The 24,906-nt window shown below is 42.7% G+C and overlaps 1 protein-coding gene across 3 annotated transcripts in view; it reads left to right on the forward strand.

Annotated features, from left to right (window-relative positions):
- Window positions 1-1,083: 1,083 nt before the first annotated feature.
- Window positions 1,084-24,906, forward strand: part of COG2 (component of oligomeric golgi complex 2) — a 41,008-nt gene continuing 17,185 nt past the window's right edge. For 2 of the 3 annotated variants that reach the window (XM_059900039.1, XM_059900041.1), the window contains exons 1-9: window positions 1,084-1,271; window positions 9,620-9,781; window positions 10,907-10,972; window positions 13,150-13,230; window positions 14,698-14,801; window positions 17,436-17,544; window positions 18,578-18,757; window positions 20,423-20,547; window positions 24,163-24,289. In XM_059900039.1, coding sequence (XP_059756022.1) covers window positions 1,200-1,271; window positions 9,620-9,781; window positions 10,907-10,972; window positions 13,150-13,230; window positions 14,698-14,801; window positions 17,436-17,544; window positions 18,578-18,757; window positions 20,423-20,547; window positions 24,163-24,289 — 1,026 coding nt within the window. In that variant the 5' untranslated portion in view covers window positions 1,084-1,199. The remainder of the gene's footprint in view (window positions 1,272-9,619; window positions 9,782-10,906; window positions 10,973-13,149; window positions 13,231-14,697; window positions 14,802-17,435; window positions 17,545-18,577; window positions 18,758-20,422; window positions 20,548-24,162; window positions 24,290-24,906) is intronic. The other variant, XM_059900040.1, reaches the window with a different exon arrangement.

A 24,906-nucleotide genomic window follows, 5' to 3' on the forward strand; every position in this document is an offset into this window, starting at 1 on the left:
TCCTCTGTCCCACTCCTTTTTTTTTTTCCCCCAGTAGGCTTGCCATTTCTTTTTTTCATTTTCATTTTAATACACCTTTATTGGAGTATAACTGCTTTACAATGGTGTGTTAGTTTCTGCTGTATAACAAAGTGAATCAGCTATATGCATACACACATCCCCATGTCCCCTCCTTCTGGAGCCTCCCTCCCACCCTCCCTAGCCCACCCCTCTAGGTGGTCACGAAGCACTGAGCTGATCTCCTTTTTAAGGACTGTTAGGGGTTAGCGTTATCTCCAAGGAGGAAATAGCCTTGGGAGGAGCAGCTTACACCCTGGTGTACAAAGGCAACGGGCTGCAGGAAGGAAAGACGTGGCAGGGTGAAGAGTGTTTACTGAGGTTTGTGGTTAGGGTTATCAGGGTCTCAAGGAGAAAAAAAGAGAAATGAATCATCATCATTTGATCATGGTATTCACAGCCAGAGGGAGGGACAATGGGAAAAAGAGTAAGGAAGAGAAGCACAAAGAAACCGTCAAAATAAAACTGGGATGTACTGGGGCAGGAGGAGGGAGAAAGTCTGAGAAATGGGCGGGGGGGGGGGATGTAATCGCACCGATACTGGCCACAAACACAAAAATTTGCCCATTCCTGGTTTAGATTAAAAATGAATATGTATGCACGTGTATTTGTCGGCTGTGTCCCGACTAGGCAGGTGATGAGGCGCTCCTTTAAGAACCTGGAAGACCCAAAGTTGCACTCAGACTGCCCACCTGGATCTGAGCCCAACCCTGGACCTGAGAAGCGAAGGGCCGACTGCGGCCGTGGCTCTTCCCTCCGCCCTGGAAGAGCGCTGCAGGCAGATTTTTGCCAGTAGGTCGGGACGGAGCCCCGGAGTCCTCCTGCCCGTGCTCTTAGCGCTCAGCCCCGCCTGGACCGCCGGGTCGGAGCCGGCCCGAGCTGCAGGGCCGCCCTCCGCCGAACGGGGGCAGCAGCACCTGCAGCGCGGCGGCGGCGGAGGCCGGCCCGGCGCCCCTCTTGGCGGCGGCGGGCGGAGGCCGGCCCGTGGCGCGCTCGCTGATTGGCCGCGGCGCGGGCGCTGCCATGTTGGCGGAAGCGGCGCCTTCTGTGCCGTGGCTGCGGCCGCAGAGTCCGTGCGCGCAGTGTCCTGCTTCCTCGCCTCGCCCGGGTCTCGGCGCTGAGAGGCGGCGGCGGCCATCGGGATGGAGAAAAGTAGGATGAACCTGCCTAAGGGGCCGGACACGCTCTGCTTCGACAAGGACGAGTTCATGAAGGTGCGCGCCGGGGCCTGCCCTCCTTTCGCTCCGGGGCGTCCTCGGGCCGCGCCTGTCCCGGACCGGCCCCCGGCGGGACCTCGCTGCTCTTCGCAGTGAGTCTGTTGGCCTCAGGTGTGGCCGGGGCAGCTCGGAGAAAGCACCACTGTGAAATCGTGCGTAGTGAGCGAAAAGGCCTCGAAGTTGTGTGCAAGTGGTTTTGAGCTAAGCGTAAAAGCCCCTGTTATTACCCGACTCCGTTAGCATGCAGTGCAGTCGGATTGCCAGTCCCCTGGCCGGACAGAAGCTTGTTGACCAGCGCCTTGCACCTAAAAGTACGAATGCATTGCCCAAATCTCTGAACCCACGTCCATACCCAGGGATCAGGTGGGGGAAAAAGGCACTAAATCGAAAGTTTTTCCTTAACGTTCACCTAAAGCTTCTGAATGAGATATTTAAAAGATGAGAATCTTCTGATTTTGTTGCGGTACAACAAAGCAAGCCATTCTCCTTTGCTAAAGTTGCCCTACTTCTCTTTATAAGGTGAACTCGAAGTTGGTCTGCAGGTCATTGTGGGACATAAACTTACATAAACAGAATAGCAATATAAACCGAAAACATTTTATGGATAATAAAAGTTCATCAGGCACAGCCTTGAAAATATCCAAGATTTGAATCAGAGCTAGGGGGAACTTTGCATACCTATTTGGTGTAACCTTCTCGGTCTGTACTTAAACTATCAAGAAATATATTTATGTTTTATATCTAAGGATTGGGGGTTTTGATACCACTAAGTGGCTGTTTTCAGTGTTAAAAAGTTAAACGTTTTGGCTCAGTAGACGCTAAACTTTTAAGGAAGTGAGTTTAAGTCCCTTACTGTTCTTTTTTGATGACTTTAAGTCATACTATGTTTTTTCTTATTTTAGGTTCATCAGTCTATCTCTCTTTTTGATATTTGCATTCAGATCACATCTCTGGTTTTTAAAAGTATTTATATCTGTTCTTTTTTATGGCTGAGTAATATTCCATTGTATATATGTACCACACCTTCTTTATCCATTCCTGTGTTGATGGACATTTAGGTTGCTTCCATGTCCTGGCTATTGTAAATAGTGCTGCAGTGAACATTGGGGTGCACATAAGTTTTCGAATTATGGTTTTCTTCGGATATATGCCCAGGAGTGGGATTGCTGAATCATATAGTAGTTCTATATTTAGCTTTTTAAGGCACCTCTTTACTGTTCCTAAGAAAGAACGAAATAATGCCATTTGCAGCAACATGGATAGACCTAGAGATTATCATACTAAGTGAAGTAAGTCAGACAGAGAAACACAAATATCATATGATATCACTTATATGTGGAATCTAATTTAAAAAATGATACAAATGAACTTATTTACAAAACAGAAACAGACTCACAGATCTCAGAATCATACTTACGGTTACCAAAGCGTAAACGTGTGGGGAAGTGATAAGATGGGAGATTGGGATTGACATATACCCACTACTGTGTATAAAATAGGTAACTAATAAGGACCCGCTGTATAGCACAGGGGACTCTACTCAATATTCTGTAATAAACTATATGGGAAAAGAATCCAAAAAAGAGTGGATATATGTATAACTGATTCACTTTGCTATACACCTGAAACTAACACAACATGGTAAGTCAACTATACTCCAATAAAAAAATTTTTTTTAATGTGGTAAAAAACAGTATTTACATCTGGATCCTCTCCAGTGTGGCCATATCATTTTTAGTATGTGGGACTGTCTAGACCCAGGAATAATGTACTCTTGTTCTTGTACAGTGGTGTTTCTGCTAAACCACGGTAAGGAAGAGCGTAACTTGACAGGGTTGTCTGAAAGGGACTGCGGAGTGAACTTGCTGATCCAGGAACGCTTTGTTCCACCCCCTGGCTGAGAGCTGCCCTGGAGCGAGGGTAGAAAGAAAGAGCATGATGATGAGAGGCACACTGGAAGAAGAAAAGCCACAAGCAGAGATCAGGGGCTTTGTTCTGACTTCTGATTTCAGGAGTCTCAGAATACAGAAAATTTAACTTGTCCAACTTTTGCCTTCTTCAAGGCTTCCTTCAGGCTCAGTACCAGCATTCTTTCGGACTTGCTAGCCCCACCATGTTTCTTGCTCTGATGTGGCAGAATGCCTTTGGCAAGAGCAGCTTCAGAAAGCAGAAACCTCAAAATATAAGTTCTAAAGTAGAACATGCAGTAAGGAGAGGGCAAACTGGGAAGGTGGCTGGAATGGCCATATTCTTTCATGGCTCCTAAGCCTCTGAATGTGCCCTACAATTTGTAGTGCTGATAAATGTGACCACTTCACATGTAGAAGAAAAATACCTAGGACAGCTATCCTGTGTTAAATGTTGTTGATTTTCTAGGTGAGACCTGGAGATAAAGGTTATTTGCAATTTGTGTTTCCTTCAAAGAGACATTTTATAAGTTTTAGTTCCATGGCAGAAATGGTGGGTGGAGAGCTTGCTGTCGGGGTTATATTTCTACCTCTGTGTCTCATTCTGCACATTTTGTAATTTGTTCCTGTGGGAAAGTTAGGGAATGTCCGATTTGCGCTAGGAGAGTTGAGATTACTTGAACTCCAGTCGCTGGATTGGAAACTGTGTCATTAGTCCGCCAGACATGACGAGGGCCTGTTCGGACAGTGGTAGCAGTTGCTCACTTAATAAACAGTCATTCATTGATCACCTGCTTTGTGTCACCCAGCAATCTAGACGGGATAGTGCAAGGGTACATAAGATATGGTTTGGGCTGTTGAGTATGGTCACAGGAAGACCACCGTGTGTGCTGAGAAACTGGACCTAGTCCAAAGAGGCTGGAAGGCTGGAAGGCTGGCCAGGAGTGAGACCGGAAAGGTAGGAGGGCAGCTGGGAGGGTTGCAAGTTGGACTGGGCCTTGTGTGCTACACTGAGGGGCTTGTGCTTGTTGAGCTGCCGTCACGTTTAAAGCAGATTACATGGGCATGTCTGTTGCATTGGAGCAGCATTAGAGGGCGCTGTGCCACTGGTTACTTCAGGTTAATATCGGGTTCTATCTCAAGGGAAAATTGTGTTGGATTTGAACTGATGAGCTAATATTTTGATACGGGCCGTTCTTGCCCATGTGTTTCAGTCCTAACTCAGTGTCTTAGTGGTATCTCAGACCTTTAGGAAACTAGTTAATTCTTAATAAATAACAAACTACCTTTCTGAACACAGAAAAAAAAAAAAAGAGGCTACTAAAAAGTTATTTCAGTGGTCCTTGTGAGATCTAATGAGAGAGGAGGGGACAGATTTGTGGAAGATGGATGTGATCAAAAGACAGGAGTGGCAGATGGAAGAATCACTTGGGGTGGAGGTGGTGGTGACATCACACCGTTAGCTTTGTCACCTTGCAGAAATCTTTAGCGCACGTTGATAGCCAGCTCACAGATGAAATAGGACCTAAGATCTTGGTAGCAGGGAGAGAAAGCGGCCTGCTAGCAAAGGTAAATTAGATCCCTTTACCTAGGGGTGCCGTTGGAATTGTGGCTTTCCCCTTCTAGCCCAGCGTACAACTTCGCTTCCTGTTTTATAGACAAAATAGTGCCCTCGAATGGGAACTCCTTCATCTTGCTGACATGGCAGCTCATTCTTGTATTGGTGCCCGTTCTCTTTCTCCTCCTCGCCTGTTGTGTAGAGGGGTTTTCCTTCCTTCCTTCGCCCATGCTTGGAGCCCAGGCCCTCTTGCACTCTCCCCGCTGGCTTTCAAACGCATTCTTGCTTTGGTCTCTTCCCCTTGACCCTCCTGCCTCTAGTCTGTCCTGTCTCGCTCTTCCACATCACAGCCAAATGCTCCAGTTGTTTTTACTTCCTTCCACGCTTTTTGGCCATTTGTGTATCTTCTTTGGAGAAACATCTGTTCAGATCCTTTGCTCATTTTTAAATTGGGTTATTGGTCTTTTTATTGTTGAGTTGTAAGAGTTTTTGTATATTCTGGATATTAGACCCTCGTCATGTATATGATTTGCAGATATTTTCTCCCATTCAATCGGTTGTCTTTTCACTTTTTTAATAGTGTCTTTTGACACATAAAAGTTTTTATTTTGATCGCGTTCAGTTTGTCTATTATCTTGATGCTTTTTGTGTCATATCTAAGAAACGACTGCCTAATTCAAGGTCAGACGGACTTTCACCTGTTTTCTTCTAAGATTTTTATGGTCTTAGTTCTTCTATTTAAGTCTTTTGATCTATCTTGAGTTAAATTTTCGTTTATGGTGTGAGGTTGGTGTCCAAATTCATTCTCTTCCGTGTAGATATTCTCTTGTCTTAACATCGGTTGTTGAAGAGACTCTTCTTTCCCCATTGAATGGTCTTGGCACCCTTGTAAAAAATCAATTGACTGTAAATGTATGGGTTTTAAGTTCTTTCTTTTTTAAATGTTTAGGAAATCTACAGTATAAAGTAAAACTATTTCTGATAAATGAAATGTGGCAGTTGCTGCATACCACTGAGTTTGGGGTTGTTTGCTGTCATAGCAAAAGCTGCCTAATCCAGTATTCACAGATGTTCTAAGTAATTTAGTCTTGGGCAATGCAACACTTGTTTATCTAAGGACAGATATATAAATGGCAAGTTGAGCACTAATATTACCTGATAGCGTTTGGTTGTGAGAGCTGAGTTATATGATTTAGGATGTCACCATGAAGTTCATAGCTGAACTTCATCCATCTGAAGTTCATACCGTCGAGGATTACGTACCTGAGGCAAGCAGAGTGCTCTGCCCACTCACACAGCTGGTCAACAGCAAGGCCAGGACGTCAGGCTGAGGCCTGCCCGCACGTTCTTGCTGCGATTGCTGTGTAACTGTGAGTGTACGGTGTTACCTGAGGTCGTCTCAAGCAGCAAAACGTCTAGGCCAACTCTGGCTCTAGGTAAAGAAGCAGATGGTTTTTCACTAGGTGGCTAGTTTTCAATAGGTGAAATTACAGTTTGGTAAGAAATCCTCTTATCTGACACTATCAGAGCAGGTGTTTGGGTGATTAATTAAGGAAGTCAGTTTTTAAAAGTACTCAAGGGGTGGTGCTTGAGTACTTAACGTTTTATTTTCAATCATACATGTGTGCATTGATTCTCTATTGGTGTGGCACCAAGCTCTTTTCTCTGAAAATTGGTCTGCTGATTCAATTTCTAGATTGTCCTTTAAGTTGGACGAGAACCCTAAGGCATCTGCAAAGAGTCTGGTATGGAATCCTTCAAGATTTGCGTGATCCTCCTTGCCGCTACCCTACCTGGTTCATGGTCATCTGATACATAATTCAGCAAAAATTGTCTTATCAATTTCTCAGTATCAGGTCTTCGCAGAGCATCATAGTTTTCATGAAAACAGTTATCTTCTTGCACTTACATTTTGTTGGTTTATATAATGTTTAATAAAATTTTGTAATTTTGATGATAAGTACAAGTGACCTTGACAAGCTCGGGAATCATCACATCTGATTCTTGATGACTAAGCAGCTCAGCTAGTAGCAGAGTCATGGGTGCAATAGACTGTATGCATGTCTGCCTACCAGGGGCATCAGAATGTTATAAAGGGAGACGGCGTAGCGAGCCTGTGAGACCAGTACTTGGAAGTCGGTTTTGAACGATTCTGAACATCTGTTCAGTGGAATACTCAACATCCCTGTAAAATGTCAGTACAAATTTGTATGTATTATGAAAAGATGTTGAAGTTATATTTTTATATGGGGAAAAGTAGCTTAGAAAAGGTTTATTAAGATTGTGTGTGTGTGTGTGTGTGTGAACACAGGAAAAGGTCTGGGGTTTCGTTCAAGATGGTGACATAGGAGGATCCTGAACTCACCTCCTCGCATGGATACACGAAATCGACAGCTACTTATGGAACAGTTTCCTCTGAGAAAAACCCCCGAAACTAGCTGAGCAACTCCTGCACATCTGGCAAACAAGAAAAAACCCACATCAGAGTGGCTAGGAGAGGCTGAGACACAGTCTCACCATACACCCCTCCCCCAGTGTGGTGACCCGCAATCGGGGGGAACTCCCATCCCAGGCTGCTCCCCGAGGAGCGAAGGGTGTGAACCCCACCCCTGGCACCCCTACTTTCAAGACCTGCCCCTGGGAGATGAGCCCCCAAAACATCTAGCTTTGAAAGTTGATGGGGCTGGCATCTAGAAGACCCATGAGGCTACAGCGACCTGAGAAACAGTTCTTGAAGGGGCAGCATGAACTGACCCTCCCCAGGGCCTGACACAGACACAGCGACTGAAAAGGGCCCAGACTTTCTGTGAAAGAGGCTTGTTTATCTTAAAGCATCGGCCTGAGGGGCAGGCTTCTAATTTAACCCACGTCTGGGGGCTTGGAGGCCGGCGGGGCCATCTTTGCTCTCTCTCTGCCTTGCTCCGGCTCAACAGTATTTCCTGGAAAGGGACTTGTATACTTGGTCTGGTGCCCTGATTTTTGCAGCTGCTGCCTGGGGACACGTCTAGGTCGCCTGGCTCTGGTGGCCAGTGAGGTTTACGCTTGTAGGTCCCCAGTGTTCATTGCAGTATTATTTGCCATAGTCAAGACGTGGAAGCAGCCTAAGTGTCCGTGGATGGATGAATGGATAAAGGAACTGTGATACACACACCACACACTGGGATGTTATTCAGCCACGAAAAAGAAAGCAAGCTTGCCATCTGTGGTGGCAACGTGGATGGACCTTGAGGGCATTAGTGCTCAGTGACATAAGTTAGAGAAAAGGTGATCATGATCTCACTTGTGTGTGGGATCTAAAAAGCAAAGCAAGAAAAAATGGACCCACAGGTATTGTTCAGATGGGTGGTTACCAGAGGCAGCCGGTGGGGAGTGGACAAAATGGGCGAAGGGGGTCAGATGGTACAAACTTGCAGTTAATTAGGTAAGTAAGCCTGGGCATGTGGTGTACAGCATGGTGACTGTAGTGAATAATACCGTGTTGTGTATTTGAAAGTTGAAGGGAGTGAATCTTTTTTTTTTTTCAGTGTGTTTAGAAAAGTCATTAAACAATAACAACTACAATAAGCAGCAACAACAACAAATCCTAGGAAGTGGAGAGTTGGTACAATTATTATCACCCAAAGTCCATAATTTACATTAAGATTCCTTCCTGGTGTTGTACATTCTATGAGTTTTGACAAATGTATAAGGACATGTATCTACAATCACAGTATTGTATATAATAGCCCTAAAACTCCTCTGTGCTCTGACTGTCCATCATTTTCTCCCTCTCACCCCAGGCAACCACTCATCTTTTTACTGCGTCCATAGCTTTGCCTTTTCCAGGATGCCATATAGTTGGAATCATATAGGATATACCCTTTCCAGATTAGCTTTTTTCACTTTGTAATCTTAAAAGTTCTCATAGCAAGAAAAGGGAATGTGTAACCGTGTGTGATGGATTTTAACTAGACTTACTGCGGTGATCATTTTATAATAGATATAAATGTGGAATCATGTTGTGCACCTGAAAGCCATATAATGTTATATGTCGATTGTATCTCAATTTAAAAAATAATTTATATTTTAAAGAGAAAGTCAAAAAAATTCTGGAAGGATGTGAATCACGATGTTAAATAGTGAGAAAAACGTTAATAGTGCCTATCTGTAGAGCATCAAGACTGAGTGATTTTTTTTTTTTACTCTCTGTCTTTTGTGTCATTATAGTCTACCCTCCTTATCCTCAGGTTCCACATCTGTGGATTCGACCAACCATGGATCAGATACATTCGGAAAAAAAATTCCAGAAAGTTTCAAAACGCAAAACTTGAATTTGCTGCGTTGGCAACTATTTACATAGTATTAACATTGTATTTACAATTATCTACATAACATTTACATTTTATTAGGTATTATGTAATGTAGAGATGATTTAAAGTATACGCAAATATTACGCCATTTTATATGAGGGACTTGGGCATCCCCAGATTTTGGTGTAGGGGGTCCGGGAACCAGGCCCCCATGGATGCTGCGGGATGGCTGTATTTCTTTGTTGGTTGAAAGTTTCACAGTGAACATCTGTTACTTTTAAAACTAAGGGAAAAGGAGCAATTTCTGTTTTGTGAGGAGCCTGTTTAACGTGTGTAGTTAAAAAAAATTAAATCCCTTGTAGAATTTAGGCAACAGGAGAGAATGCTCTTGGTCAGGGGCCTCCCTCTTGGCACCTTGATAGCGCCCAAGCAGCTTTATGTCATGTGTACTTAAAAGGACTTTTTCCCAGCGGCCGTGTAGCCTTTCAAATGAGTAGAATGGCGTTTCTCTCTTATTCTTGCTCTCCTTTTATTTCTTTGTGTAAAATGTGATATCGTTGCAGTAATTCTTTTTTCTGGTTTTATTTTCAGGAAGACTTCGATGTCGATCACTTTGTGTCCGACTGTCGGAAGCGGGTCCAGCTGGAAGCACTGAGAGATGACCTGGAGCTCTACTATAAGCTGCTTAAAACGGCCATGGTCGAGCTCATCAACAAGGACTACGCAGACTTCGTCAACCTGTCAACGAACCTGGTAAACTTTAAATCCAGAGTTCCTACCAGTCAGTGTATTTACACACATACTACACGCTTTTTCTCACTCATGTTTATTCTTAAAAGTGCTGAGTGTTTTTAGAAACCTTTTAGTTGATTTTTCCCCCAGAAACTTGGAGAGATTACTAATCTTATTAATAAAAGAACTAAACTTTCTTGATACACATTTTTTGTTTTGAGTTTAGTTTGATTATTTTTTGAATGACTTATTAAGAAGTAGTGAAAAGTAAAGGATAACAATCTCAAGAGGGGTTGTTTTTGGCAGTTGCTAAGTGATTACCATGAAATCTCACTGGTTTAGACTAATTTGCGAGAGCAGATACCAACTATTCTTAAGGAAATGCTTAATTTACTTTCAGGTACTGTGCTAGCCAGACATGGGTTGAGGAAACGTTGGCCAATATTGATCTTTAGGTGGCCTGGTTTTATAAAAACGTAGGAATGGTTTGTGAGAAGCATATCAGTTACTTGGAAAAGTTGTTTAGAAATGCTCGAGTTTTAATACTTGGAAAAGTCTTCTTGTTCATACTTTATTTTGTTGTAAAATCTGTTTGTCCAAAGAAGTATAGAAAGTCGCCATCTCTATGGGAATTTCAGGAAGCGTTAAGAATAACAAGCCATGTTTGCTTTTGGGAAGTACACCACTAAGATAAACGTTCCAGTAGGATTAGAAACCCTGAAACTTTTATTTCCATTCTATTTAATTTGGATTTTTCTCACGGGCTATAATAATGCTTAGGAGAGATAAAGCCCATCAGACTTTCACATCAGCTGGCTGAACATCATAAGTACAGAGATAGCTATTTTTCCTGTTAAAGTTTTTTTAATTCATTTAAAATTTCATCCAAAGGCAAATTGTATACGAGGAATCTTTGATTTATTATGAGTTTCCCTATTTGCATAGTTTCATGTATATCAACAGATTTTTTCACATTCTGTGAGCAATATTTGTGGTAAGATAACGTTTCTGTTATGTATCTAGTTACTAGCAATATGTGATTGTACGGAAAGAATAACCTAAGTCTAGTACTGCTTTGCTCGTTAAACAAGCTTCACCGTCACTCCTGACTCTGACGTGCTTGTGCCAACATGATTTTGCCTTTAGGTTGGCATGGACAGAGCCCTCAGCCAGCTTTCTGTGCCTTTGGGACAGTTACGGGAAGAGGTGCTGGTAAGTCCTCAGGTGCTGGTAAACAGTCTATATATATAAAGCACGTTATGCTTCTTTGCCTTCTCCAAGAAGAACTCCTTTAATGTGTTAGGTTGTTGTGGTGGTGGTTTAATGGTCCATGATTATAGTACTCACCTTCGAAACTGGTGAAAATGATTCTCTACTTTTTGCATGTGGTATTACAGCCTAAAAAATGTGTTTGGTTTGAAGACGACAGATCGTCAAAGAGTAGACAACTTTAAATGTCAGGGAGAAAAAGAAGGGTATTTCAAAATTTAACTTGTTAATACCACCTCACCCATCTGTAAGTGGTCTCCAACTTAGAACTGGCTGACTTATATTTTAAAGTTTGTAATTTTACAAGTGTTTTCTCAGACAGTGTTTTACATGTGGTTAGGTTCCTGGACCAGTCTACAAAAGCTGTTTAACCCCTGTATGTAACTGAAGGATAATATAAATATCATGTAACGCCTAGTTTCTGGGAGAAACTCTCTCCCGTGGGAATGGGACTCTGCCTGTAAGCCCTGAGGACAGGGACCCCATCTGGATGAACGGTGGAGGGGGAGTTTTGGCATCACCTCTGACAGGAGACCGTGTGGCCTGTCCTCCCCTCACCCGCTCGTCTGCGCTAGGCACTCCGACCTCCATTGTCCCTTAGTTGTGATGCACTGCACCATCACTTCCTGTGTGTATCACCACTGGACCACGCCGGACCAAGTGGCCTCATGCACCTTGCCCCCGAGACAGCGCCTGGCACGGGCGAGGCTCTCAGTAGGTAACGCAGGTAGAGAGGCCCTGCCTGGATAGAACTGAAGGGAATGCAGGATAATGGGAGTGTCAGGGCTGAGAAGTCCCGAGGAGGGGTCGGCAGGAAAGACGTCATGAAAGAGATAAGTCTTGAGCTGTGCCTTGAACTAGCAGATATGTTTGAAAGTGTATGTCTTTGCATTTTACAAAAGCTCATTACAGTGCTTTTCCTTGGAATGGAAGGAAAGGGGTTTTGGGGTCCGCCGCTGGGCTGCACAGCAGCTTCTGCGTGGCCCTCCTGCCTCCCCCTCGGTGCTCCCTTCACCTCGCAGCCGTGTGGCTGACGTCTCCCGAGCCTCAGCCCGTCCTAACCTCCCACTCTTCTCTCTGCGCTCTCTCCGCTCTGCTGACCTTCCTGGGCTGCTCTCACGCCTCCGGGCTCGAGTCCCGCCCTGCCACCTGCCAGTACCACGTCCCCTCCCTTATTCTGCAGCTGTCTTTGTAGCCACCTTTCTCCTCGCCAGCCACAGACCTCACCTGCCTTTTTGATCTCAACTCACGACGCTACTCTGAGATTCTAAGGTCACTGAGGGATAAGACTGTTTCTGTCTAATTCATCATTGTAGCCTCACTGGCTACCACAGTAGCTGACATTTAATAGACATTTCATAATGTTTATTGAATGAATGAATTCACCTTTCTATAAAATTTTTGTGATTTATCTAGTTTATTCTCATCGTTTCCATTACCTTCATTTTGGCCTCAGTTCTTCATACTTGGCTTAATTTATTAGCTTCTGGACATGTTTCTCCACCTATGACCTCTGCCTTTTCCTGGCCATTCTGTTCCTTACTTCTTGATTCCTACCATCCCCCAAACAGCATTTCATCAGGAAATATCAGTGCTTCGGGATTCTCTAGTTCCCTAAAATGTGTAGAATCTAAAGTCCTCCCAAATCAGCCCCTCCCTGTTTATTTCTACTTCTCTGCAAAATGAAGCCTGCAGTGCGCCCGGGTGCATGCCTCACCCACCCTGAGTGTGCGCCAGTTGTATCTTCCCACCTTTGTCTTCTGATAACCTCCTCTCCACCATCGTCAGCTTTCACAGGTTCTCAGGGTCAGACTCAAGTCCCATCCCCTGTGCCAAACTCTCCTATCCTTTGATTCAGATGATTTCTTGAACGACATTGATTGTACGTGTATTATTATGCTTTTGGCTGTTAATCCTCTGTAACCTTGGCGTTATATGTCATTTTGCCCCCAAATCATGAGTACCCTCGACAGCAGTTGTGTCTGATATTATGTATTTTTGTCAATATCTGCATAATACCGGCCCGAAGATAATTAAGTTCTGTGGAATTTAATTAAATGTGTAAGTTTCGTAATGTCACAAAACAGTTTCTGCTGTACGTTTTCTTTATTCTTTTAAAGAGTCTTAGGTCATCTGTCAGTGAAGGAATTCGGGCAGTAGATGAACGAATGTCTAAACAAGAGGACATTAGGAAAAAAAAGGTAGGTTGCACATGGGTTCATGGTAGCACCTTGGAGTTAACGGCACTTCCGCGCATGTCGTCTGATTTATTTCTCTTGGTACCTTTGCAGAGAGGAAATGTGGGGTCTCTCCTTATTTTTAGGCATCAGTATTCAGCAAGGTTCGCGAGGGGTCGAGCCAGAGCTGGAGCCCAGGTCTTCTCACTCCTGGGCTGATTAAGGTCCTGTTAATAAGAGGGATATGCTAAAGTAACTAATAGAAGAAAAAGACAAAGAAAATTGCATATTCTTCTTGTGTATTAATTTATTCATGATGGCATTAAAATTTTTAAAGAAAACTGTAGATTTTTTATGCTGCATGCCAGCTAGAGGCCCTTCCCTCATGTCTCTACTTTTACATTTTACTGGTCCTGTGTTTTAATTTTATTATCTGACTTTAAAGATGTAATGGCAGAGTTAGGATTAGAATTTGAGACTTCTGATTCTAGCCTGGTGCTCTGTCAGTGTTTTCTAAATTTATTAGCGTATTTTTCAAAATCTCAAGGGAGAGAAGCCTATTTTAGAAACCTTCTGTTTAATTCTCCTTTAAATATCAGCTTTCATCCAAAGATTTCAAGAATGCAGTGCCTTTCTAGAAAAGATTGTAAGCTTTGTGAGAGCAGGGAATTTTTGCCTGTTTTATTCACTCGTGTCCTCACTGTCTAGAAGAATGTCTGGTGCACAATAGGTGCTCACTAACTATTTGGGTTTTTTTTTTTTGTCTTTTTTTTAAAAATTAATTTTTATTGGAGTATAGTTACTTTACAGTGTAGTGTTAGTTTCTGCTGTACAGCAGAGTGAATCAGTTATACATATATCCACTCTTTTTTCGATTTCCTTCCCATTTAGGTCACCACAGAGCATTGAGTAGAGTTCCCTGTGCTGTACAGTAGGTTCTAGTAACTGTTTGTTTAATGAATGACTTTCTTTTTGTTCTTTTAAGGATGAGAGTTTTTATAATGTTCCTCAACCTCTTTGATAATATTTATTGTGTAATAATGTCTTTAATGAATTGACTCTTAGGCATATAATTGTGTCATATACATGTAAATAGAGAGGATAAAGATGATCAGAAACTAAAATTAAAACATGAAAAAAGGGTCATAAGAAAATAAATGTAGTGCCCATACAGGGGTTCGTTTAAGATGGGGAAAAGAAAGAAGGAATAAAAGTGCAGGAAATGAGAAGACAAAAAAAGTCTAGTTTTTTTCTTTTTTTAACTATAAACTTGTAATAGAATATTGAAATATGCTTCTTCTAGGCAGCTAAAATTAAGATTTGCATTCTTGGGAATTCAGTGTTATGTGGAAGTATTCAAAATGTAGAGTGCTCTACATACTGCAAGTTGACTTTTGGCTTTGTATTTCCCTGCATTTAGAATGGGGAAATAAGATAATTAAGATTAAACATCATGATAACTTTTTTTTGGCTTCATTTTTATTTTTATAGATATGTGTGTTGAGGCTTATACAGGTTATTCGATCAGTGGAGAAAATTGAAAAAATCTTAAATTCTCAACATTCTAAAGAAACATCTGCACTAGAAGCAAGCAGGTAAGTATTTTTTACTAAATATCACATAAATTAATACTTCACACCCAGGCTACTTTTTTTTTTTTTTTTTTTTTTTTTTAGTTAAAACTCATTTCTGAAAAAGAAGAAAAGCCAAGTCTGTGGCTCAGTGTTTTTGAACATAGCTTATGAAAAGTGGAGGGCATGAGATGGTAAAGTTTATAATACATCCTTCTAAAACCTTTGTGGTGATGGACCGCTGTTCCAACACATCACCTTACAGGGAGTCAGAGGAGTGTACTTTCAGTGGAAGATTTTTTATCTTTGGAATTGCCTTACGTAAGCACTGGCAAAATCCTTTGATCTTCCAGGTCAAATATGGAATAGCTTTCATCTTTCTTAAATTTATGTAGACATGCCCAGAGTATCGCCATTCATGTTTCTTGCACTAGCATTATATCATTAAGAAACAGTATAGGACACATTTAGTTAAAATTTATAAACAGGGGAAAGAAAGCTTGTGAAATTAGAAAAAAATGACCATTTCCTTTGTTACACTGTGACCGTCTTGTTACCTTCCTAGTGTGAATTTTAAATCAGCCAGGTAGATGAGTGGCTCAGAAAATGAGTAGATCATACCAGCACCATGGTGCCATGGGAGGAGCACAGGTTTGTGCTGCATCTACCATTGGGCAGCCTGAGTCATGGAACCTCAACTCCCTGTGTCATGGGCAGTGTAAGGCTAATAGTAACTCCACTGGCAGGGTTGGCTGACAGTCAGCCGCACCTGGCATGTAGTAGGCCCTCACACATCTAATTTGGGTCTAACAAGAGCTTCTCCTAAAGTCATGTGGACAGCCATAACATTTTTCCCTGAGTAATATTGGATAATCTGCTGCAAAACCAGCCAAAGCCAAATTGAATATACCTATACCAAAGTCTTACCATACGATAAAGGCATGTTGGATTTCTTCATTGTAGGAATCAAAATGTTAGATTTGGGAGCACCTTAAAGACAGTATGCTCCGTATCTCTTGTTGTGTAGATTGAGGAATGCAGCATCCAAAGAGGAAGTGATTCTCCCGTCCTGGGTCTCTCCTTCCTTTCATAATCAAGATGTACAGACAAGTGGTCAGCACCTGCCGTCTTTGCCTCTTCAGCCCACTGCCCTTGTGCTCCCGCCCTTACCCGCGCTGGTCAGCGTCTCCGCTGTCGTCCCTTCTGCCCCGTCCAGTGGAGCTGTTTGTCTTGAGCTGCTCCGAGTCTCTCTTGCCCTCAGCAGCATTGGCAGCTCCTGCCGACTTGTCCTCACTCGACATCCACCACACCTGCCTCCCTGTTTTCTTTCCACTGTGGTCCACTCCTACTCCCTTCCTCACTGATGTCTTTTTCTATGATACTATTCCTTTGCGATGTTCCATCTTTTTTTTTTTTTTTTTCTCCTTTTTGGCCACACCGCACAGCATGTGGTATCTCAGTTCCCCAACCAGGGATCGAACTGAGGCCCCCTGCAGTGGAAGCACAGAGTCTTAACTGCTGGACCGCCAGGGAAGTCCCTCCATGTTCCATCTTTAATGTAATAGATATTACGCTGTTTCTTGCTCAGAATCACCTTTGAGTACTTTTTAAAAATTCAGATCAGCAACTTTGAGCTGTAGAGAAGGGAAAACCAGGGCAATGTAAGTGAATGGTAACTATATCATGCTTCTTAGTCCAAGAAACGTTTAGATAATTTATAATTAATAGATCCACACTAGGTTACTCAGGAAAGAGGGATTAACCTTTTGGGTTGGTCTTGCAGGGGAATTGCTCTCCCTCTGAACTAGTTTGAATGCTACAGATACAGGACTGGATAGACCTGAAATGGATAGCATTTCATTTCCTTGTGATGTGGATTTTTTCCCCTCACTCACTGATAGGTCACCGTTAGATATAGGATGCCTCAGAGAAGCCCAGCAGATGCTTCAGTGCCTTTACATTTTTCTTCTTTTGCTATTTATCTTCCTTTTGAGTGGTATTGTTGCAGTGTACTTTAGAGGAAAAAAGTGCATTTATTACACTTTGGGGCAGATACACAATGAATGTCCTTCACTGGGACCCAGAGAATACAGATTGACTGCTCTTTCAGCTCTTTGGTAAACGATAATGTAAAGCTCTTTTGACTTATTTGACGTATTGCCGCTGGAGGGCCGCTTTTATTTTATTAAGGAGACAGCAGTATTTGGTATTTTAGAAGTACTGGAGGTATTTTAGAGGAAGAGACAATGAGACAGAGTAGTAGAAGAGCATTCAGGTGTAAATAATAGGATAGGGCAAGAGAAGGAAGGGAGGTTAAAGATGAAGAAGGCCACGGACGGGAGAGCCTGGGGGAGGAGGTGGAAACACCCGTCGCACCCACACTGGCCTGGTCCAGCTCCTGCTTCTTGCCTGGACCCTGTGGCTGAGGCCAGGCAGGGTCAGTGGCTTACACTGAAGTAGTTGCCCACTGTCCTAGAACGTGCTGTGCGTGTGACTTGTGAAAGCTGATGGCGTGAAGGATGCTTTAGCTTCTGCCTGTAACGGGGGCTGGGGAAAAACACAGTGGGTGCTAAAGCGTCACCATTGCTAATCATGTGACGTGTTCTCTCAGAAATTTAAAACCTTTAGGAGTTAAATTTCTCTCATTGTCTCTACTAGCCCACTTTTGACTGGACAGATTTTGGAGAGAATTGCCACAGAGTTTAACCAGTTACAGTTTCATGCTGTTCAAAGCAAAGGCATGCCTCTTCTGGACAAAATAAGACCAGTAAGTGTTGTTTTAGATTTTCACACTTTGGTATTTAGGAATTTGCTAAATAATTTTGGTTTTATCTGATACAGGCATACCTCATTTTATTGCCCTTCACTTTATTGCACTTCACAGATATGGTATTTTTTTTTTTTTTTTTTTTACAAATTGACGGTTTATGGCAACTCTGCATCAAGCAAGTCCATCAGCCTCCCATTGCCATTCCAACAGCATTTGCTCACTTCATGTCTCTGTATCACATTCTGGTAATTTTCACAGTATTTCAAACCCTCCACCAGCAAAATGATTATACCTCACTGAAGGCTCAGATAATGATTAGCATCTTTTAGCAATAAAGTATTTTTTAATTGAGGTAATTAAGGTATATACCTTGTTTTTTTAGACATAATGCTATTGCAGACTTAATATACTGCAGTATAGTGTAAACATTTCTTTTACGTGCACTGAGAGACCAAGAAATCCCAGTGACCCGCTTTATCGTGATACTGCTCGATTTATTGTGGTGGTCTGGAACCACACTCGCAGTATCTCCAAGGTATGCCTGTAATGCCTCTGATAATTGTTGATCTGCAGGATTTTGAAACTAGCTTTGAATTTTTTCCTTCAGTTTTTGTTTTTTGGACCCCTGCCCCCTAAGTGTCACACACTGTAGATTTTGTGTAAAGACACAGGCATATTCTCTGAATTATAAGGGTAAAATTAATTCTAAATTTCATGTAGTCAGAGTTAATTTATCCAAAACTCTCGACTGGGCTTTAGATTCATGATGTTTGTCAGATTTACTCTGTAGCTTAAGAGGAAAATAACTTTTTTTCTCATTCTGCAATTCTATCTAAATCCTCCTTTGATATAGCAAAGGTTTACTTATAAAGAGATGTGGGGTGGAGGAGAGGTTCATTGTTACGCTCCAGAAAATGTTAATATTTTAATTTTACATATACTCTCTTCTAGTGCCGCCAGAGATTTGTTATGTATATATTTGAGTCTTTAGAAGTTGTTCCAGCTGCTTTCTTACCTGTTTTTCTCGCAGCGTATAGCTGGCATTACAGCCATGTTACAGCAGTCACTGGAAGGCCTCCTGTTGGAAGGTCTTCGGACTTCCAGTGTCGATGTAATCCGGCACTGCTTACGGACTTACGCCACGATTGACAAGGCACGGGACGCGGAGGCGTTAGTTGGTCAGGTCCTCGTGAAACCGTACATGGACGAGGTTTGTGCCCCCCAGGCCTTCGTGCAGCAGGCGCTCCAGGGCGTCGGCTGTGTGCTGCATGCTTCACTGGGCGCGAGCGTGGGTCACAGGTCCTTCTGTAAAGACTCTCATAGTCACTGCAGCATCAGCTGTAACAAAAGCTTGGTCCCTGGTGGTTACAACCAGCCTGCAGGAGTCAGGCACCCTCTCTCGTATTTTCTAGTGATGCCGTAACCCAGGGATCATCTTAATTTAGTGTGTGGGGGGGCGGGTCCTGCCTAGGGAGAAGGTGTGTATCAGAACATTTAGGTCAGTTTTATGCTATGTAAATTATTTGTCAATAAAGTTTTTAAAACGAGTCTCTAACTACTGGTCTAGTGGGTAGAATGGAACAAGTAGAGCAGATGCCAGCACCGCAGCTCAAGTGCCTGGTGGTGGGACAGTGTGCCGAGAGCCCTGAGCGTGGAAGGTCTGCGTGGAGGGCTGTCTTCACAGACATGCTGAGGAGTGTGTGGGCCAGGAAGGTGGGAGGGAGGGAATATTCACAGATGAAGGGCTTTCATAGGCAAATTAGCAGCGTAATACCTTAAATGCAGAACTTGGCTATCCAGTGTCCTTCACCTACGAGGATACAGTTAAAATTTGGGAAGTAAGCATGTTCTGCCTTTGAGCAGCCGGAATATATTACAGATTGTACCATATGAAGTTGCCAATACTCAACATTTTCCGACACACAAAAATGGCAGCTTCGTCTGGTTCAAACTGATGGAAGTCACAGGCCCGTCCTCAGTGTTTGCAGACTTTCTTTAGTGCCACACCAGTGTGGACGCCCTTTCTGTCCAGTAAGTACAAAGCCCTACTCACCATGGCTTTGGGGTGAAAATCTCCCATTTATAAATGGGGAAAATTGAATCTTATTGATAAAAATGAAACTTAAGGATTAATTTCAATATTCCGGTCAGCTTTCATTAGGATTACTAAAAATAAATGATCTGTCAACTCCCTCTGTTTGTATCCTGTTGTATTTCAAAGCTGTCTATATAGGAGTGAAAAAGACAAATTACCTACACTGTTTCTTTATCACTAAGTGAAAATGGTTACTAATTTATGCCTTTGTTTTTCATTGAACTGAACCTAATGTGCTAAATTAAAGAAACATTGGATGTTTCAGTGGCATATTAAATAAACCATGGCCACATTTTAATTTTATTTAAATTCGTATGCTTATCTTGTCATTCGCCTCTTGATTCTCAGCCTTAACACAAAAGATAAAATAATAATCAAGTAAAATAAAATATACTTCCTTCCATCGTTCTCTGTCTCAAACCTTCCCCTAATCTGAATGATGGTATTTAGAAGAAAAGGCCAAGGTCAAGACAGCAAGGAGCTGTTGTCATGGGAAATCATCGTTTTATTTCATTTTCAAGCTCAGGAGGGAAGCAGGCGAATGTGTCTGGCTTTTCAGCTTCAGACCAGTCTCTGTCACCCAGCCTGTGTCTCCCCCAGGTCAGAGCTATGCCCCCGAATCCTGGACCTAGCTCTGAGTGCGGCTATTACCGTTAGAAAACCTGTCAGCTGGGGAGGAGGGGGGAGAGAGGAAGCACGCTTTGAAGGTTTTCTTTGTTCTTTTCCCTGTGATACGTAATTCATACCTGTCTTTTTTAAAAATGGTGCTCCTTTTACTAGGTGATTGTAGAGCAGATTGCCGACGCTCGTCCGAGCGATCTTCAGCTGATGTACAGTAAGCTGCTGGAGTTTGTTCCCCGCCACTGCCGCCTCCTTCGCGAGGTCACCGGAGGAGCCACCTCAAGGTAGTTGAAGCGGCTGCGCTCAGAGCTCCCTCGGCCGGGGGCCGCGCCTGGGGACCGCTCGTGCCCTGCTGATTATTGCCGTCTCGTGCGGACCGGGGTCGGATGCCCTTTCCTGTTTGATGGCTAGCACAGTGCTCTGAGCCGGGCAGGGGCCGTTAGCCTCGTCTGGCAGAGAAGGGAACTGGAGTGGGTGGGACTGAGGTGAAGGGTGTGTCTCTCTCTCAATCCACAGCCCATGCTTTGCCCTTGCCTACACTGTCATTTCCCTCAACTAGGTTGGAAAGAAAAGTTGGTTTCCTTCCATTATTCTGATGTCATAATCTGTTAATAAATATCAATTCAGTTTAATTCCACAAGTTTTATAAGATGTTAATTGTGGTTAAAGTCATCTTCAGTTTTCCCTCCTTTTGTCTGATTTCCCTGGTTTTCAGTTCTGTTTTGTAACTACCCCACTGCCTTCCACCATTGCCACTGTCCTGGTCCAGGCCTTTGTCACTTTTCTGTCCACAGTAACGGGGTTTCCCCACCTGCTCTCGCGTCTCAGTCTGCCCCTCTGCTAGCACACTTACCCACAGTTCTGAGATTCATGGCCTGCCTTCTTCCTAAGTCTTCAGTGGCTTCTCATTGCTCATTGCGGAAAATGCAGGCTTCTTGATCAGCACACAAGGCCCTTTGTGCTCTGGCCCCGGTGGTCCTCGGGTGGGGCACTCTGCTCTGTGGGACCCTCGCCCCGCCGTTCTCCAGCACACAGCCACACTTGCCCACCCCAGCACACGCTGGGCGGCTCTGTGTTTTCCCCCAGAGTCCCCTCCGCCTTTCCTGTTCCCTCTTTTTGTAGACCTGGTCACTGCACGTGAAGCCCCAGCTCAGACGCCACTTCCTTCAAGAGAACATCTTTTATCCTGATGTCATGTCTACCTTTAACCCTGTTCCCTGCAGGCCAGTGCATGTTGCTCTCACTTTTTCCATCTCAACAGCATGCTCCCCTCCTGCACGGCCCACACCTCCCTCCTGGCACGGTGTCTTGAAGACAGTAACTACCCAATGTTTGCAGGATGAAAGACTTAACCTATTTACAGCATTAGAAAGGCAAATGAGGTCCCTGTCTTCATGGAGTAAACATTATATTTGGTCTTGAATTTTTGTTCTTTGAAAAGAAAAAAAATCTGGGGAACAAATACGCTGCTTGACTTGTGAAGTACCCTATTTCCACTACACGATTTCAGATGAAGCCTTGTTTTGCCACTTTTGTTTAGTAATCATGAAGATTTAGTTGGATTTGGATTTGGGGTAAGAATTTAATAGAAGCCGTGGGGTAAAATTAAAGAAGCCACAGCTATGAAACAACCAGTCATTGGATTTGACGAGCCTAGTCTTGGTCCTGAAATGTCAAGTTACAAAGCCTCACATGCTCTTTTCTGTGGTGTTCAGTGTGGCAGAATTCATGTAGAAACCTCAGAAATTTGAGGAATCTAAACTGTACCATGGTGGGCCATCTGCATTCGCTTGAGGCCCCATCATCCTGCCACCCCTGACCTTCCCTTGCTCAGCTTCTGCCTTCGGGTGCCCTTTATAACTGGGGACACCAGAGATGTTCAAGATTTATCTTCCGAAAAATGTGGATTAGCTTTTCTAATTGTTGATCTCACAGATTTAAATTTTTTCTTTGGGGCTTTAATTAGACATTTACTTTGGGAATGAGCTGATCTTGTCCTTCAGTGTTGTTCAGATTATGTGCATTTGTATTTTAAAATCTTCAATTCTGTTCTTTCTTTCTTCCGATACCTTAATAGAGCTAGTTCTTATTATGATTAAAAGTATATGATATGATACTTGGAATTGGGTATGTGGGACACAGGCATCTTCTTTCCCTCCTCTACCCTCCTCCAATCCCGCCAGTAATTTCTCATCAATTCCTACCTATTATAGAATGAGATTATCTGATGATAGCTCTTTCTGAACGGTAAAGCTGAATAAGCTATTTGTCTTGATAGTTTTTGCTAAGCAGGAAAATTATGAAAACTTTTTACTGTTTATTTTTAATACTTATCAGAATGTTAAATGCCAATTTGTTATCACCACTTAGCTACACGACTCCCCGTTTTGCTAAAATAAGACCGTATATTGAATCGATGATCAATTTTAAAGACGGTTATCTTAATAGAGAGCATATTAGTAACGCAGCAGTCAAAGTGGGTCGATCAGTGAGATGGTGTTGCTTAAAGCTACTTACAGGTCTTTAAGTTCAAGAGAAACTTAAGGAACCTGCCTTTTTTGTTTATGTACTTGTGTATTTAACCACTATTAACATAGCACTTATTGTATGCTAGGCACCATCCTAAATGCTTTACAGATATTAATCCATATAATGACCCTGTGAGGTAGATATCATTATCATCCCTGTTTTGAAGATGAAGAAACCAAAACACAGAGAAGTTAACTGACCCAAGATTTGAACTTAGGTACTCTGGCTCCCAAGCGCATGCTTTTATCTCAGTGTTGTCTCTTATCTAAGTTAGTGAATTAGAAGCCCAGAGTCCAGCCTTTTGGCTAAAAATGCAGAATAAAGCATACACACACAAAAAACATGACTGTTACCAGGTTTTTGTATTAAGATTTGTGATCGAGATTTTACGTAAAATAGTCATAGAACTTTAGAACTGAGGGTAATCTTAGGGATAGCTGAATCAGAAAGTTGTTAGTAATTGGGCAATTAGCGTGATTTATAGTGCTTTAGAGTTGAGTGGTGTTAAGGTTGACTACAAGACTGCTTTTCTTTTTTTCTTTCTTTTTTTTTTTAAATGTATGTGCTGTCCTGTAGGCTTTATTGTTCCATTTACAGAGCACAGGCAGAGTAGATGTAACATAATTCTTCTTTTTTTTTTTAAATAAATTTATTTATTTATTTATTTTTGGCTGCATTGGGTCTTCATTGTTGCGCGCGGGCTTTCTCTAGTTGCGGCGAGCAGGGGCTACTCTTCGTTGCAGTGTGCGGGCTTCTCATTGTGGTGGCTTCTCTTGTTGCGGAGCACAGGCTCTAGGTGCGCGGGCTTCAGTAGTTGCGGCACGCAGGCTTCAGTAGTTGCGGCACGCAGGCTCAGTAGTTGTGGTGCACGGGCTTAGTTGCTCCACGGCATGTGGGATCTTCCTGGACCAGGGCTCAAACCCGTGTCCCCTGCATTGGCAGGCGGATTCTTAACCACTGTGCCACCAGGGAAGTCCCCCAAAGACTGCTTTTCCTGTGGTATTAAACTGTTTCCTTTTCAAGACAGAGTATAAACATGGTAGCCCATTTTAGGGGAGAAAATTGTGCCAAGTGAAGTCGGTGTAGTTTTCCATCATCCTTGACCCCAGCTTGCTTACTACTTGATAGATAGATGTAGGAGTCAGGACACAGAGGATGTGTCAGGTTCAAGGTGAGAATGAGGTCAAGGAGTGAAATAGAAGTTTGGGTCTAAGAACAAACTAATTGACAAATATCGTTTTTTTAAAAAGGTTGAAATAAATTTTAGGCTGAGGAACTTTTATTTTAATAAAAACACCACAGTGGAATTTTGCTTTTTGGAAGTAGAAGATTCTGGTGTATTTGACTGAAATTTTCCTCTTATCTTACAGTGAAAAAGGCAATACTGTTCCCGGATATGATTTTTTGGTGAATTCTGTCTGGCCAGAAATAGTACGAGGATTAGAAGAAAAATTGCCCTCACTTTTTAATCCTGGGAATCCCGATGCCTTTCACCAGGTACCTTTTCCTCCATCGTCTTGATTCTTGAAGATGTTAACCTGAGACTTTAGGATAATCATATCTTTTCTGCACAGTCTTAGTTCTGTGGTTTTAGGAAAAATCACAGTCTGAGTTACGTAGCAAGCATTTACCTTAAAACACGCACTGTTTTATTCAAGTCATAGTCTCTGTTCGAGGACTAAGAATATTTTTTAGAATGTAAAGTAAAATTCAATCTAGATGCAGTTATGACTAGATCTGAATATTCTGATTTTAAAAAAGATCCTAAGGACCATTAAAAACAAGGCTGTTTGCAGTTGTTTTCCATGAAAAATTAAGTTTGTAGATCTCTACTGTATCGTTTTGAAGGAAAACGTAGTATTGGATTGGATTTTAACATGCAATATGTAAGTGTCCTCTATAATTTGAAAGATTAGGAGGCCTCGATATTTTCAGTTTTTTAAAAAAAATCATGTTATCATTTAAAAGACTTCATGGTTGATATTTCAGGAGTAGACTCGTATGTTAATTTTCCGTTGTACCATTTCTAAAGATAGTACGTAGTGTCCTGGAGAAGAATAAAGGCTCTCGGCCAGGTGGCCTGAGTCCGTGCCCAGCTCTCCTGTTCAGTGCCT

This window comes from Balaenoptera ricei, chromosome 16 (genome assembly GCF_028023285.1).
Source record: "Balaenoptera ricei isolate mBalRic1 chromosome 16, mBalRic1.hap2, whole genome shotgun sequence".
NCBI classification, from domain to species: domain Eukaryota; kingdom Metazoa; phylum Chordata; class Mammalia; order Artiodactyla; family Balaenopteridae; genus Balaenoptera; species Balaenoptera ricei.